Below are 17,990 nucleotides of genomic sequence, written 5' to 3' on the forward strand. Positions count from 1 at the left end.
GCATGCATAGTTTGCAGTGCAGCGGGATAACATGAACATTCTCTTGAGAAGAGAAGAATGAGGGGGGATTTGATAGCTGCTTTCAACTACCTGAAAGGGGGTTCCAAAGAGGATGGATCTAGACTGTTCTCAGTGGTAGAAGATGACAGAACAAGGAGTAATGGTCTCAAGTTGCAGAGGGGGAGGTTTAGGTTGGACATTAGGAAAAACTTTTTCACTAGTAGGGTGGTGAAGAACTGGAATGGGTTACCTAGGGAGGTGGTGGAAGCTCTTTCCTTAGAGGTTTTTAAGGTCAGGCTTGACAAAGCCCTGGCTGGGATGATTTAGTTGGGTTTGGTCCTGCTTTGAGCAGGGTGTTGGACTAGATGACCTCCTGAGGTCCCTTCCAACCCTGAGATTCTATGATTCTATGAGAGATCCTGTGAAATTTATTGTGGAATCTGCCATTTGTTGCCACCTCCTTCTTTCCAAAGGCAAAAATGTGCTCTTTTGAAGTATTTTTATAAGCCCCAGGGTTAAATACTATCTGTCAGGGATGATGTACCAATATCTGGGGAGGGGGAAATCAGAGAAAATAGGAGAGTTGGGGTGATTTCCCTATTTTTTAGAAGTGGGATCTAACTGCCCTAGACCTCACATCCCTTCAACATGTCACTAGTGAAATTATAACAGACCACACACTTCAGCCCTCAAAAAACTAAAGCAGCATCTTTATTTTATACATAACAATCAGTATAAAAAGTTTATTACATAAGAGCTGTTTTGTTTACAATATATTATATTGCTTCAAGCCAATGCAAAAAGTTCATACATTATAGTTCTACTTTGTTTACAATATATTATATTGTTCAAATGCCATAGTGTATATTTAATACAGAGCACTCTGCAAATTTATGACCAACAATATTGTTGTATTGAGTTTTTTTAAAATTAGGAAACTTTTTTTATAATTGTTCTAAGTACATGATAGTAACAATGCAAAAACAACCCCGACTGTTGCTTAGGCAAACTCTCTAGTCATCAGATCAACCCAGGGCAACTTCTACAAAATGCTTCACTTGGATATTGTTTCATTTTTGGAAAACATTTGCAGCTACATAATCAAAAAGGAAAGTTTAAACATTACTGAAATATAGTACAAAACACTGTCCAAAGCACTGAAACAAGAAGCCTATATAATCGTGCTAAAGAAGGATTTATAAAACTTAAAAGGAATAGTAAATATCAGCTCAGTGGTTTATAATGAAGCTAATAAAATTCAGGCCAGTAATCTTAACTGTAATGAACAGCATTTTAACATTCAACACATGAAAGGTTAATGAAGGCTATGAACTTTGTGTAACATAAAACGTTTCAGATGTTTGAGTTCACCAGATATAATTGGATTCGGGTGGAACATGCCTCTCTTCAGCCTTTTTAGGTGAAGGCGTGTGCTGTCTGTGCTTGGGGTCTGTTGGCCTCAGGGCACTCATAATGCTGGCTCCATACCCTGAAAAATTGAGAAAGAAACTACAAAAGCAGACTCCTGGTTCATTGTTAACATTTCAAATTGAAACAGTTTTTCCCATGGGAACGTAGGGAATTTTAATACACATCACACAGGTGCCCACAGGAAAAAATGGGTGCCATAAGACAAAAAGTTAATCATGACAGGAGGCCGTCTCTCTGGCTTTTACCGTAAGGCTGCCTTATCACAGAATCACTGCACTACAAGTATAGTTAGGGCTATAATACTCAACTGGATTCACAACAATGTTTGATGGACAGAGAGTCAAAGGCAGCCCTTAGAGATGAGCTTTAAAATGGTATTATTGGTTTGCTGGGCATAAAAATCCCACTGGAGAATGTGTGTTAATTATGTGCATTTTACTTCGTTTTAAAGCCAAATACAAAGAAAACAAGAATGGCAGCAACAAACACCCAGAAAAATAAATTAAGGATCTGAGATACTTTGTTACTGAAACTGCAAATGGGATAACAAGTATCAGTGATGTACCTGTCTGTTTACCGTTTCATTTACAAACCTAATTACAAAACCTCAAAAGGACATGACTTAAAAACTGAATTTCAGGTTTGCTTTATTTTTTTACCACTTCTCTTTAAGAATTCTGTTGTACTGAGAAGCCATTCAACTTTTAAATCAGTGGTGCCAAAACTTTTCCTGGTGTGAACCTCCCCCCCCTGCCAGTAATGGAATCTGTTCATGCCCCCTCCTCTGTTACAGCAGTTGGCTCAGCAGAGGAGCTTGGGCTGAAGCCATAGCTTGGGGCTGAACTGGGGAGGAGGGAGGAGGTGGAGCTGGCCTGGGGGCAGAGAGGGAATGAGGACTGAGCTGGGCTGGGGGTGGTGGCTGGTGGCAGAGCAGGGCTGGTGCCCTCTGCGGGGGCTGGCTTAGGCCCTGCCTCAGCACCCCCTGGGGGTTTGCCCCACAGTTTAGGGACAACTGTTTTAAATTGTGGGGATTATTTTAATCTTTGTTTTATAGCCATTGGCTTTCATAGCCAAATGAAGTCACCCCTAAAGTAGCTACAGTTTTTCTTTCCTTGAAATTAATCATGATTCTGACTGAGAGATACTTGGTTTTATTTGCAGAGTAAAATGAACTCAAGCACAAAGGGCCCTATGCATAGCTTCAGTAAATTCTACTTAGGCTCTTAACACAGAGGTGAATTCTACTCAGGGTGGCCCCAACCTGATGATGGCAAAAGGTGTTTTGCCTAACTAAGAACTGCAGGCCTATAGCCAGTCTTTAAACCAACGTATTTATTAACGAGGGCTTCAAAGCCCTTGGGGCAGACACTAATGTGCGAAGACAGAATCCTTGTACCATGGCATGCATGCTACACATTTTGTGCTTCTCTGGGGGCAGTAAAATGTACGTGTATTCACAATGAAAAAATGCTCACTTGCTATCTGGTAGGTTAACTTTACAGATGTGTTACAAAAAGATGGCATTAAAATTGATATTAATTTCCAGATACTTTATTTTTAGCTATACTGTGTCTGTTGTACGTGTTAAAGAATTTATTCTTTTGTCAGTGAATGGCATAGTTAGGCAAACAAATATACAATCCAACATCTTCTAAACTGATTCCCAAAGCCTTAATTTTAAACCATAACTCATTCCTGTCAGAGTATGTTTTGGCTTTATAAAAACACTCGTAGTTATTCTCTGATACATTTTAAGATGCACACCTTTCTCTACCCAATGGATCATGGACATCAACATCATTTAAAATTATTTTAGTTCAATTTATACTATCATGTAGGTTCATGTCTGGTGGATTTATTAAGCAAATGGCATTAAAAATAAATTGTTCTGAAATTTTCATTTTTACTATCTAACAAACTGGAGCAGCTTATACCAGTAACAAATATGCTAATTTTTTCACTGCCACTTTTCAAATTAACTACTGATAGCAGACTAATAATGTTTACAGCAAACATATATCTTATGAATGGTTTTATCAAAAAGGTCTCAATACTTCAATTTGTTGTTGTTATAGTACTGTATGTTATGACATGTAAGGCTGAATTGGAATTTGTCACCTGGTTCTATTTCAAGTCATTTTATAACTTCTTGTTATTGGGAACAGAGATTATATTAAATATGGAGATCTTAAGGATAAATTCATTCCTGGTTTAACTCCACTGAAGTCGTCAGTTGCCTACACATTGCACTAGGTGTCAAATAGATCAACAAAGGTAACATTGAGATCAACAAATTTTGGAACCTTTAAGTCTGTTTTAAATAAAAGTCAATTAACACCCCTACACACACCTAAATTTAACCTGCTTTAAAGTTGGTTGAAAATTGGAGGGAAGATTTTGCAACAACTTTATCTATTTCTCTGAAATTTTGAAAAAACCCAGTCAGCTCTAAACCCCTATGTAATATATTTGTATTTACAGAAATGTCTATCCAGTGTTCTGAAAGCCCCACTGAAGTCAATGGGAATCATGCTGTTAGAATAGTGGGTGCACAGCAGATACAGTAGGGCGCACTTTCCAAGATTCTCATTGACCTCAGTGGGGTTTGGATCAGTCTCACCGCATGGGCAGAACATAAATTAGGTCATGTAGAAATTTTCTCTGTACCAAATTTTAGAATTCCCAATAGGCAAAAAAGTGAGGTAATCACTGTAGAGTAGTTTTGAATTGTTTTATTCCTTTTTTTTAATTAATATACACTTGACAAAAAGTAAGTATTGAAAATGTTTGGGATAATTATTTGCATGCATACATTTTAAAAAAATGAAAGGATTATTAACTGAGGAGAGTGTTTTGTTTCTAGTGATTATGTAGTAGCTTTGAGCAAGCCATTTATAGATGGAAGATGATCTCTGAAAAGCTCCAGTATGGATTCTCGGAGCTTTGTTCTCACTTACTTTTGTTGCAATGTCTTCCATGCCAGCCTTCTTTGCATTGACATTTGTTAGGTTCCACACAGGTTCCATATGATCCACAACCAGGTTCACAGACAGCTGTAATCAAGTGAGAACATGAATTCAACTTCCTTACATTTCACTCAGAGATAAAGTTACATAGTTGCTATCCCTGCTATTCTTTAGAATGTTAGTTTTGGCATGGCCAAGGGCGCTAGCAGTAAATCTATAATTTTAAATTGACTGTGTGTAGAATTCTGAAAATAACTTGCCCCACTACTGAAATAAGGCCTTATTTAACTCTCTTATGTTGGTGCAAACAGGGCCGGCTCTAGACCCCAGCGCGGCAAGCACGCGCGTGGGGCAGCCCTTTCCCGGGGGGGCGGCAGGCTAGGCCGGCGGACCTGCCGCAGTCATGCCTGCGGGAGGTCCACCGGAGCTCCGGGACGACCGGACCTGCCGCAGGCATGACTGCGGAGGGGGCGCTCGTCCCACGGCTCGGCTGGACCTCCCGCAAGCATGACTGCGGCAGCTCCAGCGGAGCCGCTGGACCTGCGAACCGTCCGCAGCTGCGGGAGGTCCAGCCGAGCCGTGCGACCAGCGGACCCTCCGCAGTCATGCCCGCGGGAGGTCCGCGGCTCCCGCGGCTCCGGGGCGCCTCCCGGGCATGACTGCTTGGGGCGGCCAAAAACGTAGAGCTGCCCCTGGGTGCAAATCAGGACTAACTCTACTGAAGTCAATGAAGTCAGTAAGGGAGAGGAGAATCAGGCCCATCATATTTACATTCATAAAAAGGTAGATTTCAGTGGTATTTTGAAATACCAGAGTATTGAAATGTTATTATCCAGAAACACTTGCTTATTATACTGATGTGTTACTGCTTTAAAGAAACTCATATTATTGAAAAGTTTGGTTGTTGTTTTTTACAAGTTCTTTGTTTTACAACCATCCCTTAACTTCAATAAATGAAGCATGTCCATGAAGTAAATTAACCTGAGCTACCCTGGCAACACACAGTTAGTGCTGATGTTGAGTAATAAGATACTGTATTGCTATCACAATGATCTTATAACAAGGATTGATTGAGTAGAGTTAGTACTTACGCTTTGAACAAAGATCTCCTTGGTAACCTTTGGAGCACTTACATTTATTTTTACCAGTACATTTACCTCCATTTCTACATGGCTGTTGACATTTGCCTAGAAATAGGAAACATGAAAACAATGGTCTTAGTACTCCACTTATACAAAAATAATTACAGGGAGAGGGAGGAAGATAACTGTTTTAAAAACACACTTTGTGTTTGAAATATTCATTGGATCATATTGTTAAAAAGTCTTGTGTGTATGCAGTAGATTCTGTAGGGGGGCACTCTCTTATAGGCATGGGAATCTAGTTTTCCAAAGATTTATATGCATGCTTAAACAGCTTGAAAATTGGGCTAGAACTGGGCATGGCCTCTGAGTGTCCACACAGACTTTGGCTACACTCATAGCACTGGGATTTTGAAGAGGGAATTCAGTGTGCCCTCTGAGTACTGCCCACTTCTCCGTACCCTCCTAAGGCAGCTGCAGCATAGTGTCACTGTGTCATCATTTTGCAGCTAGCTGCAAGGAATATGAGCTCAGGGTCCAGGCAGCTGGGCACAAATGGAAAAAACAGGGGAGGGATATTAGGGCTTTCCTTAACAACAGGATGCTCAAGAACTGAACAAATGTTGCAAGTATTTGCAGGAAAAAAACAGGTTGGCTTGGCCTGTCACCTTACACTCAGAACCATGTGTGCTCTGTAGACGCTGTAGAATTTGCTACAGGATCCATTCCATGCTGCAATTTACTGCTCCAGAAATCAAGCTTTCATTTTAAAATGTTTCTAGCTTCAGTGGTTGTGAAGAAAACCTTGAAAATGTGACCAAGGCAGTGATGTCTACCTGAGTCTGCAGACAGCCTGAAACTTGAGTTAAAATAGCCACGAAGACATTGCACCTTGACTTTTAACTTAGGCTTTAACTCAAGCTGCTAACCCATCAGGCAGCCTGGGTTGCACTTGAGTTGTTAACCTAAGTTAAAAGCTGAGTTGCCATGTTTTCATTGCTATCTTAACCCAAGTTAGCTAGCACGGGTTAGCTAACCCAAGTTAAGAACACACCGTTTTTTGCAGTGTAGACATACCCGCACATTAACTGTGAGCTAAAATGTCTTCTTGGAATGGAACAAAAGCTAAATGCTATGTGCTGTGCTATGTACATATCTGTTAGTGGAAAAGAAACTAAGACTGGGAAATGGAAAAAGGAACAGCTCAGTTGGTGAAAGGAGGAAAAGAAATAAAAAAGAAAATTACTACTCGCCAGTCTCAAACTGAAACAGTAATTAGAGACAATGTATAACTACAGTAAGAAGAAACCTGAAGGACTTGGAGAATGCTTGTTAGTATTGCAAATTACGGTTAGTACATTTCCCAGGAGTTTTAGAGAGGGACTCAGCTATTAAAGGATCTTGCAAAATGTTTAAACAATATAAAGGGGAACCCTCTTTGCAATCCTCTGAAGATGGCTTTCTGCCTAATGCAAAGGTTTTCTTCCCCTGTTTATTCTGAAACCTCCATGACTGAATGTAGCTGGCTCTGGATCTAAGGAAATAGAATGAGATTTGTTTCTCCTCTGATGTTATAAGCCTGGTCTAGCATTTTTTTTTTAGTCTCCCACTGTTGCACAAGTACGGGTGCAGTGCAGCCAGGCTGGCAGCAGCCATCAGCTTTTCAACGACCATGGCCCTGATCCCAGAAAGACCCAGGCATGTGCATAACTCTTCTTGCTCCTACTGAAGTCAATTAATTTTCATGTTAGTTCTTAACATGTTTTGATCCTTTTTTCTTCATATAGGAATTGATTTACTACCTGGATTTCCATCTAAATCAACGGGACTACTCATGTGAGTAAACCTGCATGTGTACCTAAGTCTCTGCAGGATTAGGGCCCATCTCACCCACACCTGCCCTGGGTAAGGTTAAATGACACTATGGTTAAAAATTCCAGAGCTACACTAGAGTGGCTGCTGCTGCTACCGGTGGTCCAGATGGACTAGCGATAGTGCACCAGAAGGAGATTAAGAGAAGTGCTAGTTTTGTCACAACCTTAAAGGAGCAAGCAAGATACACTTTTATAACAAAAAAAGGAATGAAGACTGAGGAGTGTCCTACTTGTGATTCATGTTTCAGGTAGATCCGGATTTGGCTGGCTATATAACTGAATACTGTGCTTTTAGAAAGACGTATTTTTTAAGATGTTGCCACAGCAATGGCTGATTACATGAGATTTGATTTCCAGCCTACAAGCAGGAGGTTTTAGAATACAGAGGAGTTTCGTTTTTATACCCATGTTAGTGTCGGTTTAAATGGAATAGCCTTATTTAAATGTTCTATAATATGGGTCAGTATATGAATTAAAAAAAATACAGAAACCACTGACAAAAAGTACGAACTGCTCACACTTTGGGTCAAACCCTGATCAAATTCATGTGATAAATTCCATCAACATCAATCTTTTCTCAAATGAGGGAAGGAAGGGGAGAGTGCCAAGCTTTCACATTCAGACTTGATGTAAGCAGATGCAAATGCAATGGAAATCAATGGAGTTGTACCTGCTTACACAGCTCTGAGTTTGGCCCATAGAACTAGAATGAGAGGAAAGACACTTATACCATAACAATGTTGAAACACCACTGGTTCATTTGCGTAACTATAATAAAACCTTGATGCTTCCCACTGACTTTGATTTTGATAAGATAAAAAACTGCTAGAAAACAAACTGCAGCATATAAAGATAGACAGGGGTAATCTACAAAACATTCTTCTATCTACATGCGAATACTGTGCCAAATTTAAGTCTTAACACATTCTGATTCTTTTTTCATTGTATAGTAATTGACTTACTACCATCTTCTGTTACTGCACTGATTGCTGGCCCTTATTTCCATCTGTATATTGAGATGGTGAGTTAAGTTTCATGTCTGTAGGAGATGTACTAATCTGCTTGTCTGTCTATACTGATGTTAAGCATTCAAAGAAAAAAATATTACAAATATAAGGCCAAACTCTGTTTGCCTAACTCATGTGCATAGTTCCAATGAAGTCACTGTAATTACCTGCATGAGTAAGGCAAGAAAGATGCAGCACTGAATGTTGTTAGAGGGATACAATGCAAAAGGCATAAGCTGTGTGTATGTTTTCAAAACCAAAACACTGGCACTCCATCCCAGCTACTAAATTAATCCAATTTAACAGAGCTGTGAGAAAACTCTTATCTTAGGCTAAGCTAATGTTTGACCGCTGGCGTCCCAGTTTTGTCCCAGGCTAGCTGCTTTCCACCTGCACCTTTACGCAGAACAGTTAGATTGACTATAGACTGAAATATTTTGAATGGCTTTGATGCTAAACATCTGAAAATAGCAAGTCTATTGATGTTTGTGACAAGAAGTTTTCAAGCTGCCATGTGAATGTAACTTAATACTTTCAACTGAAGCTGTCAACCCTTATGGTCCTAGGTCCCTTTCCCCCAATACCAATTAATATTTCAAGCTCCATACTCTACTTTTAGAATCTAGAGGCTCAGTTCTACTCTCACATGCAGGAGTGTAAATTGCTGCAGACCTGGCACATGCATATGGTGTTGACTGAGCGCTCATGTAGCTAGGGTTGCTACTAAACCCATGGATTTGTTTAAAAAAAAATAAACAGAAAATGAGATGATCAAACAATGAATTGATACTCATCAGCTGTGAAGATCGCAAACACAGGCCTGGCTCACTCTCAGAGGGTCCCAACCTGCCGTTTGAGAACCCCAGCTGTCAGGCAGCACAGAAATGTGTTACTTGATCTTCCAGCTACTGTAACCAGAATAACCTTGGTTTAAGTGAAACAATGTAAAGCTGAGACTCACTAATTTCACAATGGTTTCCCTCGAGTCCTGAAGGACAAATGCATTTTCCTAGATAGAAGCAGGTTCCTCCATTGAAACAGGTTGTTGTGCAGTTAGCTGAAGGACATAAACCAAAAGATTAAATTATATGGCTAATGTAAAATTATTTCTACTCTAACCACTTTGGCACTCAGCTCAGAGGTTGGAGACCCCCGTTCAAATCCCTTCTCATCAGGCAGAGGGGGAAATGAACCAGAGTGTCTCACATCCCAAGTGAGTATCCTAAACACTAGGCTAAGGATTATAACTGAGGTCATCTGTGTTTTGTGCAGAGGTAGGTGTGCTCAGATCATGCCTGCCTGACAGGGCCCTGCAGGTGAGATAGGTGGGGAATGCTTAGGTAGTGCTTGGCATGAGAGAGGCATTTGGATGCCTGCCCAAGGCAGCAGTGCGCACACTCAGTCGCAGAAACCTAGACACCTAGGGAACTTTTACAGCAAATGTTTAGATGTCTGGTGAGTCTGGGTGTCTACAGGGCTAGGAGGCAGTTGAGCAGCAGTTTGTGGATCACAGTGGTACCTAAATCTAGGACGTCTAAGAGCCTTTGGGGATCTGGGCCAAACTCCTTTACTGAGGACTAAATACATACTAAGCCAAATGGATTCTGTAAGCACAAGGGACTATAATTGCATATCTATCTGCAGAATGTGGGTCTAAAATACTTCCTTTAAAACACGACTTTGTTACAAAGCTCGCTGAAGACCTATTGAATTTACTAACCAAATGTTTTGTATAGTTTTGTATTCTTACACCTTCTGTGTGATGGACTATTCAGATATATTTCAGTAGGAAACTTTGCATTTTTTAAATATCTAGCACTTCTGGGACGGTGAATGTCATACTTCCTTTACTGTTTTTTATTGATGCACTAAGGTCATTATATCAAAAAATATTAAATGGAGTAAGTTACTTGTTGCAACCAGACAGATTAAAAAATAAGTTAATGCACCAACCTTTCATCTAAGGAAACCAAGGTCCAAATCTTTATTCCCACCTTCACCAAGCCACAAATGGAAATGAATTTGCTGGCCACTCCTACAGTCCTCAGTGAGCCAGCTAAGGAGGTACTGGTTGTGTACATTATATATTATTAATTTTGTGTACGAGTGTTCAAAAGTGAATGTAAATTGCACCTATCATTTGCTGGCTTATACATGTGTAATTTTCACTACAATGAAAGTCACCTCTGAGTTTTGGCCATGTTTGTTCATATCTTAACGTTAGTGCCATTGTGTGAAGAGGCCCAGGAATGAAGTAGCAGAGATGTACTAGGCTGGATATAAAGTGCTGTAGTCATGAAATTCTGTTAAATATTGTGATGTGAAGGATGTAGATAGACACAGAAAGTATCATAGGTGTACATATAAGGTCAGACAATATAAACGAATGTCTGAGGGGACACTAATCACACATAGTCCTCTTGTCAGGATCTCTGCAGCACTGTACCATACAGCCAGAATACCTTATGACTAGGGCCCTACCAAATTCACAGCCATGAAAAACGCATCATAGACTGTGAAATCTGGCCTCCCCCCATGAAAATTGGTCTTTTGTGTTCTTTTACCCATGGGTAGCGGGTATAATAGGCCAGGGGAGGGTTATGGTTAGTGCCTCCCCTGGCACTGCTGTGGCTGCCGGACCCCCGAGTGTGGGGTTTGGGTGGAAGTCTTTTATTTATTATGCCCCAGGCAGGTTCTGGGTGGCTGAGGAGGTGGTATGTGCTATTCAGCTTCCCAGGTTCATCAGTAATCTCCCTAGACTCCAGGGAGATTACTGATGAACCCAGCAAGATGAGTAGGCGGCTTGGAATCTGGGAGGGGAGGTGCGGCATGGCTGCAGCTGGCACAGGACTCTTCTGGGAAGGGGGACTCCGGGCTTTGGCTGGCCCATGGCTCTGGCCGTGGTGGGGCATGTGTGTGTCTTGGGGCTCCAGCCGCAGGGCGCGGGGGGGTGGGGGTGCTGGCAGGTGGAAGGGGCGGAGCTGGGGCTAGCCTCCACAAAGGGGACTGCCACACGCCACCCATGCTTTTACTCTATACTATACAGATTTTATGGGGGAGACCAGTGTTTCTCAAATTGGGGATCCTGACCCAAAAGGGAGTTGTGTGTAGGGGAGGGTCACAAGGTTATTTTAGGGGGGTTGCGGTATTGCTACCCTTACTTCTGCACTGCCTTCAGAGCTGGGCAGCTGGAGAGCGGCAGCTGATGGCTGAGCACCCCCAGCTCTGAAGACAGTGCCCTGCCAGCAGCAGCGCAGAAGTAAAGATAGCAATACCATACCATGCCACCCTTACTTCTGCACTGCTGCCTCCTGGATGGCTGGAGAGTGGTGGCTGCTGACTGAGGGCCCAGCTCTGCAGTCAGCAGCACAGAAGTAAGGGTGGCGATATCATACCATGCTATCCTTACTTCTGCGCTGCTGCTGGCGATGGCTCTGCCTTCAGAGCTGGGCTCCCGGCCAGCAGCCACCGCTCTACAGCTGCAGAGCTCTGAAGGCAACACCACCGCCAGCAGCAGTTAAGAAGTAAGGGTAGCAGTACTGTAGCAGTACTGCAACCCCCCGACAATAACCTTGTGACCACCCCAACTCCTTTTTGGGTCAGGATCCCTACAATTACAATACCGAAACATTTCAGATTTAAATAACTGAAATCTTGACATTTATGATTTTTTAAATCCTATAGCTGTGAAATTGACCAAAATGGACCATGAATTTGGTAGGGCCCTAATTATGATCCACTACCACCACTGTGAGGAAATCAGCATGCAAGAAGGTGGGATAGGGAGCACAAAAGTGGCTGGTGGCTTACAATTCAACTGCTTTTTATTCTATACTGTTACCTTTATCACAGTTGACGCCATAGAATCCAGGAGGGCAGATGCACAAACCAGGTGTGACACAGAGCCCACCATTCATGCAGCGGGACGTACACAGAGCTAATTTGATGAGAGTGAAAGAGAACAAAATGCTGGCATGAGGGAGAGATGAACATGCCAAAATTTGATACTGGATTTTATATAACAAACATTCAAAAAAATCAATAATAAGCAGGAATAGTAGTTTTCAGACAACACTTTTCCTCCTTCTGCTTAGTATAACAAGTCAGCTTTGCAATATAAAATAGCTAATGCAGAAAGATGTTTCATATCTATGCATATAGATTATAGTGGTTGAAGTAACACTGTAAGAAACTGAAGATTGACTTTAGTGTTCGTCCTACTTAATCTGAACACCGAGAGCAAAAATTGTCCCTTACACAGATTATTCCCAAACTGAGAACTGAAAATAGCAAATTTGGACTCATTGAAATATTTCAGTTGTGTGGGTATGGAATTGGTCAGGGTTCAGTCCTTTGTACCTATGGACCTTGGGACATCTGTCAAGGCCAGGACCATCGGTACAGCAGTCCTGTGCCTCCACATTGCCTCAAAGCTCCCACAGCAGCATGGCTTTTTCAGGTGCTGTGCTCTTGTACAGCCTCCTCCCCAGCTATTGTTGCTACCCTACCCAGCCCTTGAGGAGGAATGTCAGGGAGCAGAGTTTTACTTACCAGGGAATGCCTGCAAGGCTGAGTGAGAGATGTCTTGTGACTGGCTTCTGCCCTCTCCTGACTCTACAGAGCACCCATGCAAGGGCCTTCCCCAGGGTTGGGAAGGAGGAGGAAGCATGTACAAGAGCTAGTGTACTCGTCACCTAATCCATAATCCCATCCCTCTCACCGTCCAAATGCGCGGTTATTGGCTCCCCTTCACTTATGGAAAGAGAAGGGAGAATCTACCCAAAACGTTTCCCCTCTCCATTGTCAGTCTGCTTGAGACACAGCTGTGGCATCCAAATTAGATACTATCTTCAAATAACAAATGCAAAACAACAAGAACACTATACTTGATTTTCCAGCTAGTCTTCATTAGCAGAAAAATTCCATTTAATCTCTTGCCAGATGGATTGTTTGTGATTAAGGGTCTCTTAATTGTTGGTCAATTTCATGTTTAATATATCCTTTAGAGAGCAGATATTTTTCTTTAGAAGTTGGCATTTTCATTAAGCAATTGATGTTTTCATTAGCTCTGGGGTCATAACGATAATTTTCTTGTGTTTGGATTTAATATTTACAGATATCTAGCAACATGAGAGAGCCTCCAGGAAAGGCCATTTACACTATTGAGAGAGAGAGATTTCAGTGCTGTGACTGCTCTTTTTCAGTAGGACTATAGTAAAGAAAACAATTGAGGGAATTTTTAAAGTTACCTTTCTCACAATGAGGTCCGTAAAATCCATCTGGACATTCACAGACATGCCTTTCATTGCAAACACCTCCATTTCTGCACCCTCCTGGACATTCAGCTTCATGAAAAACAAAAACATTGTTAATCGGATATTACATACTTCAGTTAGCACTCCACTTTGAACAGCGTTGATACCGTCTATTGACAGAAGAGCAAAAATAACTGGATAGCAACTTTTGTTGAGGTGAGTATCAAGATTTATCGACCAGAGCCATAAATGCTGACTGAGATGGAAGCTCAGCTAAAAATCAATCTCTTTGTTAATCTACAAATACAGGTTGCATCATATAATCGATTGCACTCTTGAAAGTACATGTGATAGTGTTCTGCCACTCTGTGCTAGTCAATAAACTAACGAATAATGTGGCCTGTTTGAAAAAATCACCACCTTAAACTGCCTGGAAATGAATAGGTAGCCAATACAGATCCTGGAGCACTGGTGTCATGCTCCTAGTTAGGAGCCTGCTTATCTAGCAGGCTCGGCTTCAGTTTTTTGGCTTGATTTAAGGTGTGACCCAAGGCAGAGTGCATTACATTACTCTAGTGTTGGATCTGTATGAAATGAAAGACTCAATCTTCACACTGGGCAAAGATGATGGGGAGGAAGCATACCTGCCCACTGATCCCATATCATCATTCAACTGTTAGTCACATCCCAAATCTCTACCCAACAGTGGAAGAGAAACACATTTGGGCATCATCAGCTTTCTAAAAAACATCACAGCCCATGCCTCTTCACTATCAACTGCCCCATATCCACATTGAACAAGAGGTGGGAGAAACTGGAACCCTACGGAACCCCTCCCCCAAAATGAACCCTCAGGGCAAAAGAGCAATTCGTCCAAAATACCTGCTGAGATCTCTCAGACAAAAACAAAGCTACTGAGTGGCAGCCATGTCTACTTCCACTGGAGCAAGCCAATAGCACCTTATGAGCAGTGGTACCAAAATCAGCATATAGCTCTAACAGTACCAGCATGGTCATCTGCTATTTATCCATCACCAGGAGGGAATTATCTACCAAACTCTTTGCCAAACCTTGTTCTGTAACCTAAATGGCAAAGTTCAAAGAGCTCTGAGGTAGACAGATAATCTGAGAATCGCCTTGCCAGAACCTCCTCAATATTTTTAATCAAAATTAGATGAGTTTCTTGATGGTAATTGGCTAGATTGTTAGTATCAAGTGAATTGTTTGTGTGTAATGATCATAATACAGCTTCCTTAATTGACAGTGTCTGTCAGCAATGGTCCCAATTCTTCTCTATTTTTATCTTTACCAGAAAGTGGTACAATCCATCACGCTGATGCTGGAAAGATGTACCACCAACCATTGGCACAATCCAATTCCTGAATGGAATTAAGTGGAGTCCAAAGTTTAAATATTTGCAGAGTTTACAGATAATATTTTACTTTTGCTGCAAACTGTAGAATGTTTGTAAATTTAGATGCGCCAGCTTGCATGGGGCACTTCTGCAGGCCACAGCTATTATAAACTGTAATTCACACTAATTCCCTCACCCACAGTTTTAGTCAGCTGGTATGTGTAATCATCTGAAAGAATATGGATTAACTCTTAAACAAATTTCCCTATGGAAATCATAAGAGATGGCTAAACAGAACTACAGGCAAATATGGCAAGCTGTCATGATTATTAATCATTTTCTGTCCTGGGTTACATCTCTACAATCCCTTTGAAGTCAATAAGGTACCATGGGTAAACCTGAGAACAGAGACAATAGAACAAATTCTGCTTTAAAAGGCTCTGTATGTTGTGCAGAAGTGAAGCTCTAGACCACTAGACAAAAGCGAGTGAACTGGAACTGGAGAAGACGAAAAGGTGAAGACTGAGAGTCATTATATATAAGCTGTAGATACAGGAAGCAAAATGTATTGCTATAAAAGTAAAGCTCTCTGAAACAGTAGTAATAAACATAAAGACATTTTGTTTTATTTTGTTCCAACGCTGTACTCTAGGATCCATTCTGGAAATGTACTTTCCTGTGCCCAAATGCAGAGCTGCTATTCATTACAGAAAATGCATGCTTAAATAAATGCCATTTTAAATAGAAAAATGGAAAAATATTATTTTTTGTGTGGCCACCTCTTAGCCACTACAAAGCCTCCTCTTTCCCACAAAATTGCTCCTTGGCTTTCCCTATTTCCTCTAGCACGGGCACCTTCCTGGCTGGCCAGGAATAACTGGAAACTATGATCGAGGGCCAGGCAACAGGGAATATGAGCTCCATGGCTGTATGACAAGCTTCATTGTTTCCTCTCTTCTTTCCATGGAGGACTTTAAAAACACAACCAAACCAAAAAACTTTTCTGAACCAACCTACCAGTGAGAACATCCCCATCTCTCCCTATAGCCATCACAAAATGCTGCTGTGTCTATGTCCCTAAATTAAGCACAAAAATGAGAGGCTCACCCTCAGATAACTGTATATGGGCTGAAAGACATTGGCATGATAGATCTCCTTTCTTGCATGCCCCTGGAGTTTGGAGACGCCCCTGCAATGTGCTCTTGTCTCATAGGCTCAGTGAGTGAAGGACCAAAATGACCATTCAACCTCAGTCCACTGGGCCACCCTAAAGCTAAAACTGCATCTCTGCAAATTGATGATGATAACAGTAAATGATAGCACATAAAATATGGCTTGGATGAAAGCTGGATGGGCTAGAGAAAGTTCCAAACTCATAGAAAGACGTATTTTCCCCCAAATACATATAGGTTGGAGCATTACAGTCTCTATCAGCCAGGTTACAGATACACTTCATCCAAACTTTATTAAACTTAATAGCTTTAAGTAGAAATAAAAATTAAAAGTTCTAAAATGGTTTTGAACACTGCTGTATTTGCATCAAACACACACGCTGCCGTGTGTATTAGATTTGCTTCCCATCTTCCTCTCTGTCTAGTTCTTGCCCATCCCTGCCCCCATTTTCTCTCAGCTAATTGGCAGAAGTGAGTCTTCAAAGGAGAAGGCCAGCTCCTCTCCGCTATTAAGCAACAGTGGGGTTTCAAAGAATAAACAGCTTTTGCTCCTGCTGCTTGTTCTTTGAAGCCCTGCCATTGCCAATTAGTTAGGAGAAAAAGGGGTGGGGAAGTAAATGGGAGACGAGGAAAGAAGACTGAAGGGAATTAATAACAATCACACTCGCTGTATACAAACTGTGTCGTATTAATTTGATACAACTGCAGACAATATCTGATAACTGCATTATCTTGGAAGCTAATCTTTTAAACATTTTCTGTAGCCTCAAAATTTATGTCAAAAACACTCTGCAAAAAAACTATTAACTTTGGGAGAATGTTACATAAGTATATTTACATTGCCCCCGACCCCTCCAAATAAACCATTTCTAAGGGTAATACACTCCTTGGTGCTCTGTTGTCAGCACACCCCAGGTGTGTGTATATTGGCTGATAAGCCTTGAACTCAGAAACGGCTCAATTCTGCCTCCCTTATTCACATAATAGTATTTTACTATGCAAATGACCCTAGTAAAATGAAATGTATGACCTACATAGTACAGTACTTACTCAACATGAGTAAGGGTGGGAGAATTTGCACCTCAGTGATGTCCCTTCAAATATCTCTGTGTACTTTACAAATATTAACTAAGCCTCATGGCACCGCGGAGACGTAGGTAAGTTGTGTTATTTCCATTTTATAGACAGCTGTACTGAGAAACAGAGAGGTGCCAGACAACATTTTTGAAAGTGGCCACTGACTTCAGCTATATCAACTTTTGGGTGCCCAGTTCGGGATTTCCAGAGGTTCTGAGCAACTGCAGCTCTCACTGACTTCAAATGGAGTTGAAGGTGCTCAGCACTTCTGAAAATGAGGCCCAAGTCGGAGACCCAAAAGTTGGGGGACCCCAACTTAGCAGCCACTTTTGAAAACATTAGCCTATCTAGATCAGTGGTGTGTGGAGAGCAGGTTGGTGACATGCTGCTAATTCTCCATGTTTCCAACTGCTGAATCACATTAATAAGAAACTTAAAACTTTACTAATATTTGTTTCCCATGGGAGCCATTTCTATAGTCACACAGAGATGCTGTGTGATTATGAATGGGAAGAGATGTGTCATCAACAGAGACGGCTCCAGGCCACAGCATGCCAAGCGCGTGCTTGGGGTGGCATGCCATGGGGGGCGCTCTGCCGGTCGCCAGGAGGGCGGCAGGCAGGCAGCCTTCGGCGGCATGCCTGCGGAGGGTCCGCTGGTCCCGCGGCTCCGGTGGACCCTCCGTAGGCACGCCTGTGGGAGGTCCACCAGAGCCACGGGACCAGCGACTGGCAGAGCGCCCCCTGCGGCATGCCGCCGTGCTTGGGGCAGC

The 17,990-nt window shown here is 41.8% G+C and overlaps 1 protein-coding gene across 2 annotated transcripts in view; it reads right to left on the bottom strand.

Annotated features, from left to right (window-relative positions):
- Window positions 1–693: 693 nt before the first annotated feature.
- WIF1 (WNT inhibitory factor 1) overlaps window positions 694–17,990 on the bottom strand; it is a 62,546-nt gene continuing 45,249 nt past the window's right edge. The window contains exons 5-10 of one of the 2 annotated variants that reach the window (XM_045002462.1): window positions 13,610–13,705; window positions 12,202–12,297; window positions 9,322–9,417; window positions 5,489–5,584; window positions 4,389–4,484; window positions 694–1,489 (exon numbers count right to left, since the gene is read on the bottom strand). In XM_045002462.1, the coding sequence (XP_044858397.1) occupies window positions 1,368–1,489; window positions 4,389–4,484; window positions 5,489–5,584; window positions 9,322–9,417; window positions 12,202–12,297; window positions 13,610–13,705 (602 nt within the window). In that variant the 3' untranslated portion in view covers window positions 694–1,367. The remainder of the gene's footprint in view (window positions 1,490–4,388; window positions 4,485–5,488; window positions 5,585–9,321; window positions 9,418–12,201; window positions 12,298–13,609; window positions 13,706–17,990) is intronic. The other variant, XM_045002463.1, reaches the window with a different exon arrangement.

The sequence above is a fragment of the Mauremys mutica genome, chromosome 1, assembly GCF_020497125.1.
Source record: "Mauremys mutica isolate MM-2020 ecotype Southern chromosome 1, ASM2049712v1, whole genome shotgun sequence".
Taxonomy (NCBI): Eukaryota; Metazoa; Chordata; order Testudines; family Geoemydidae; genus Mauremys; species Mauremys mutica.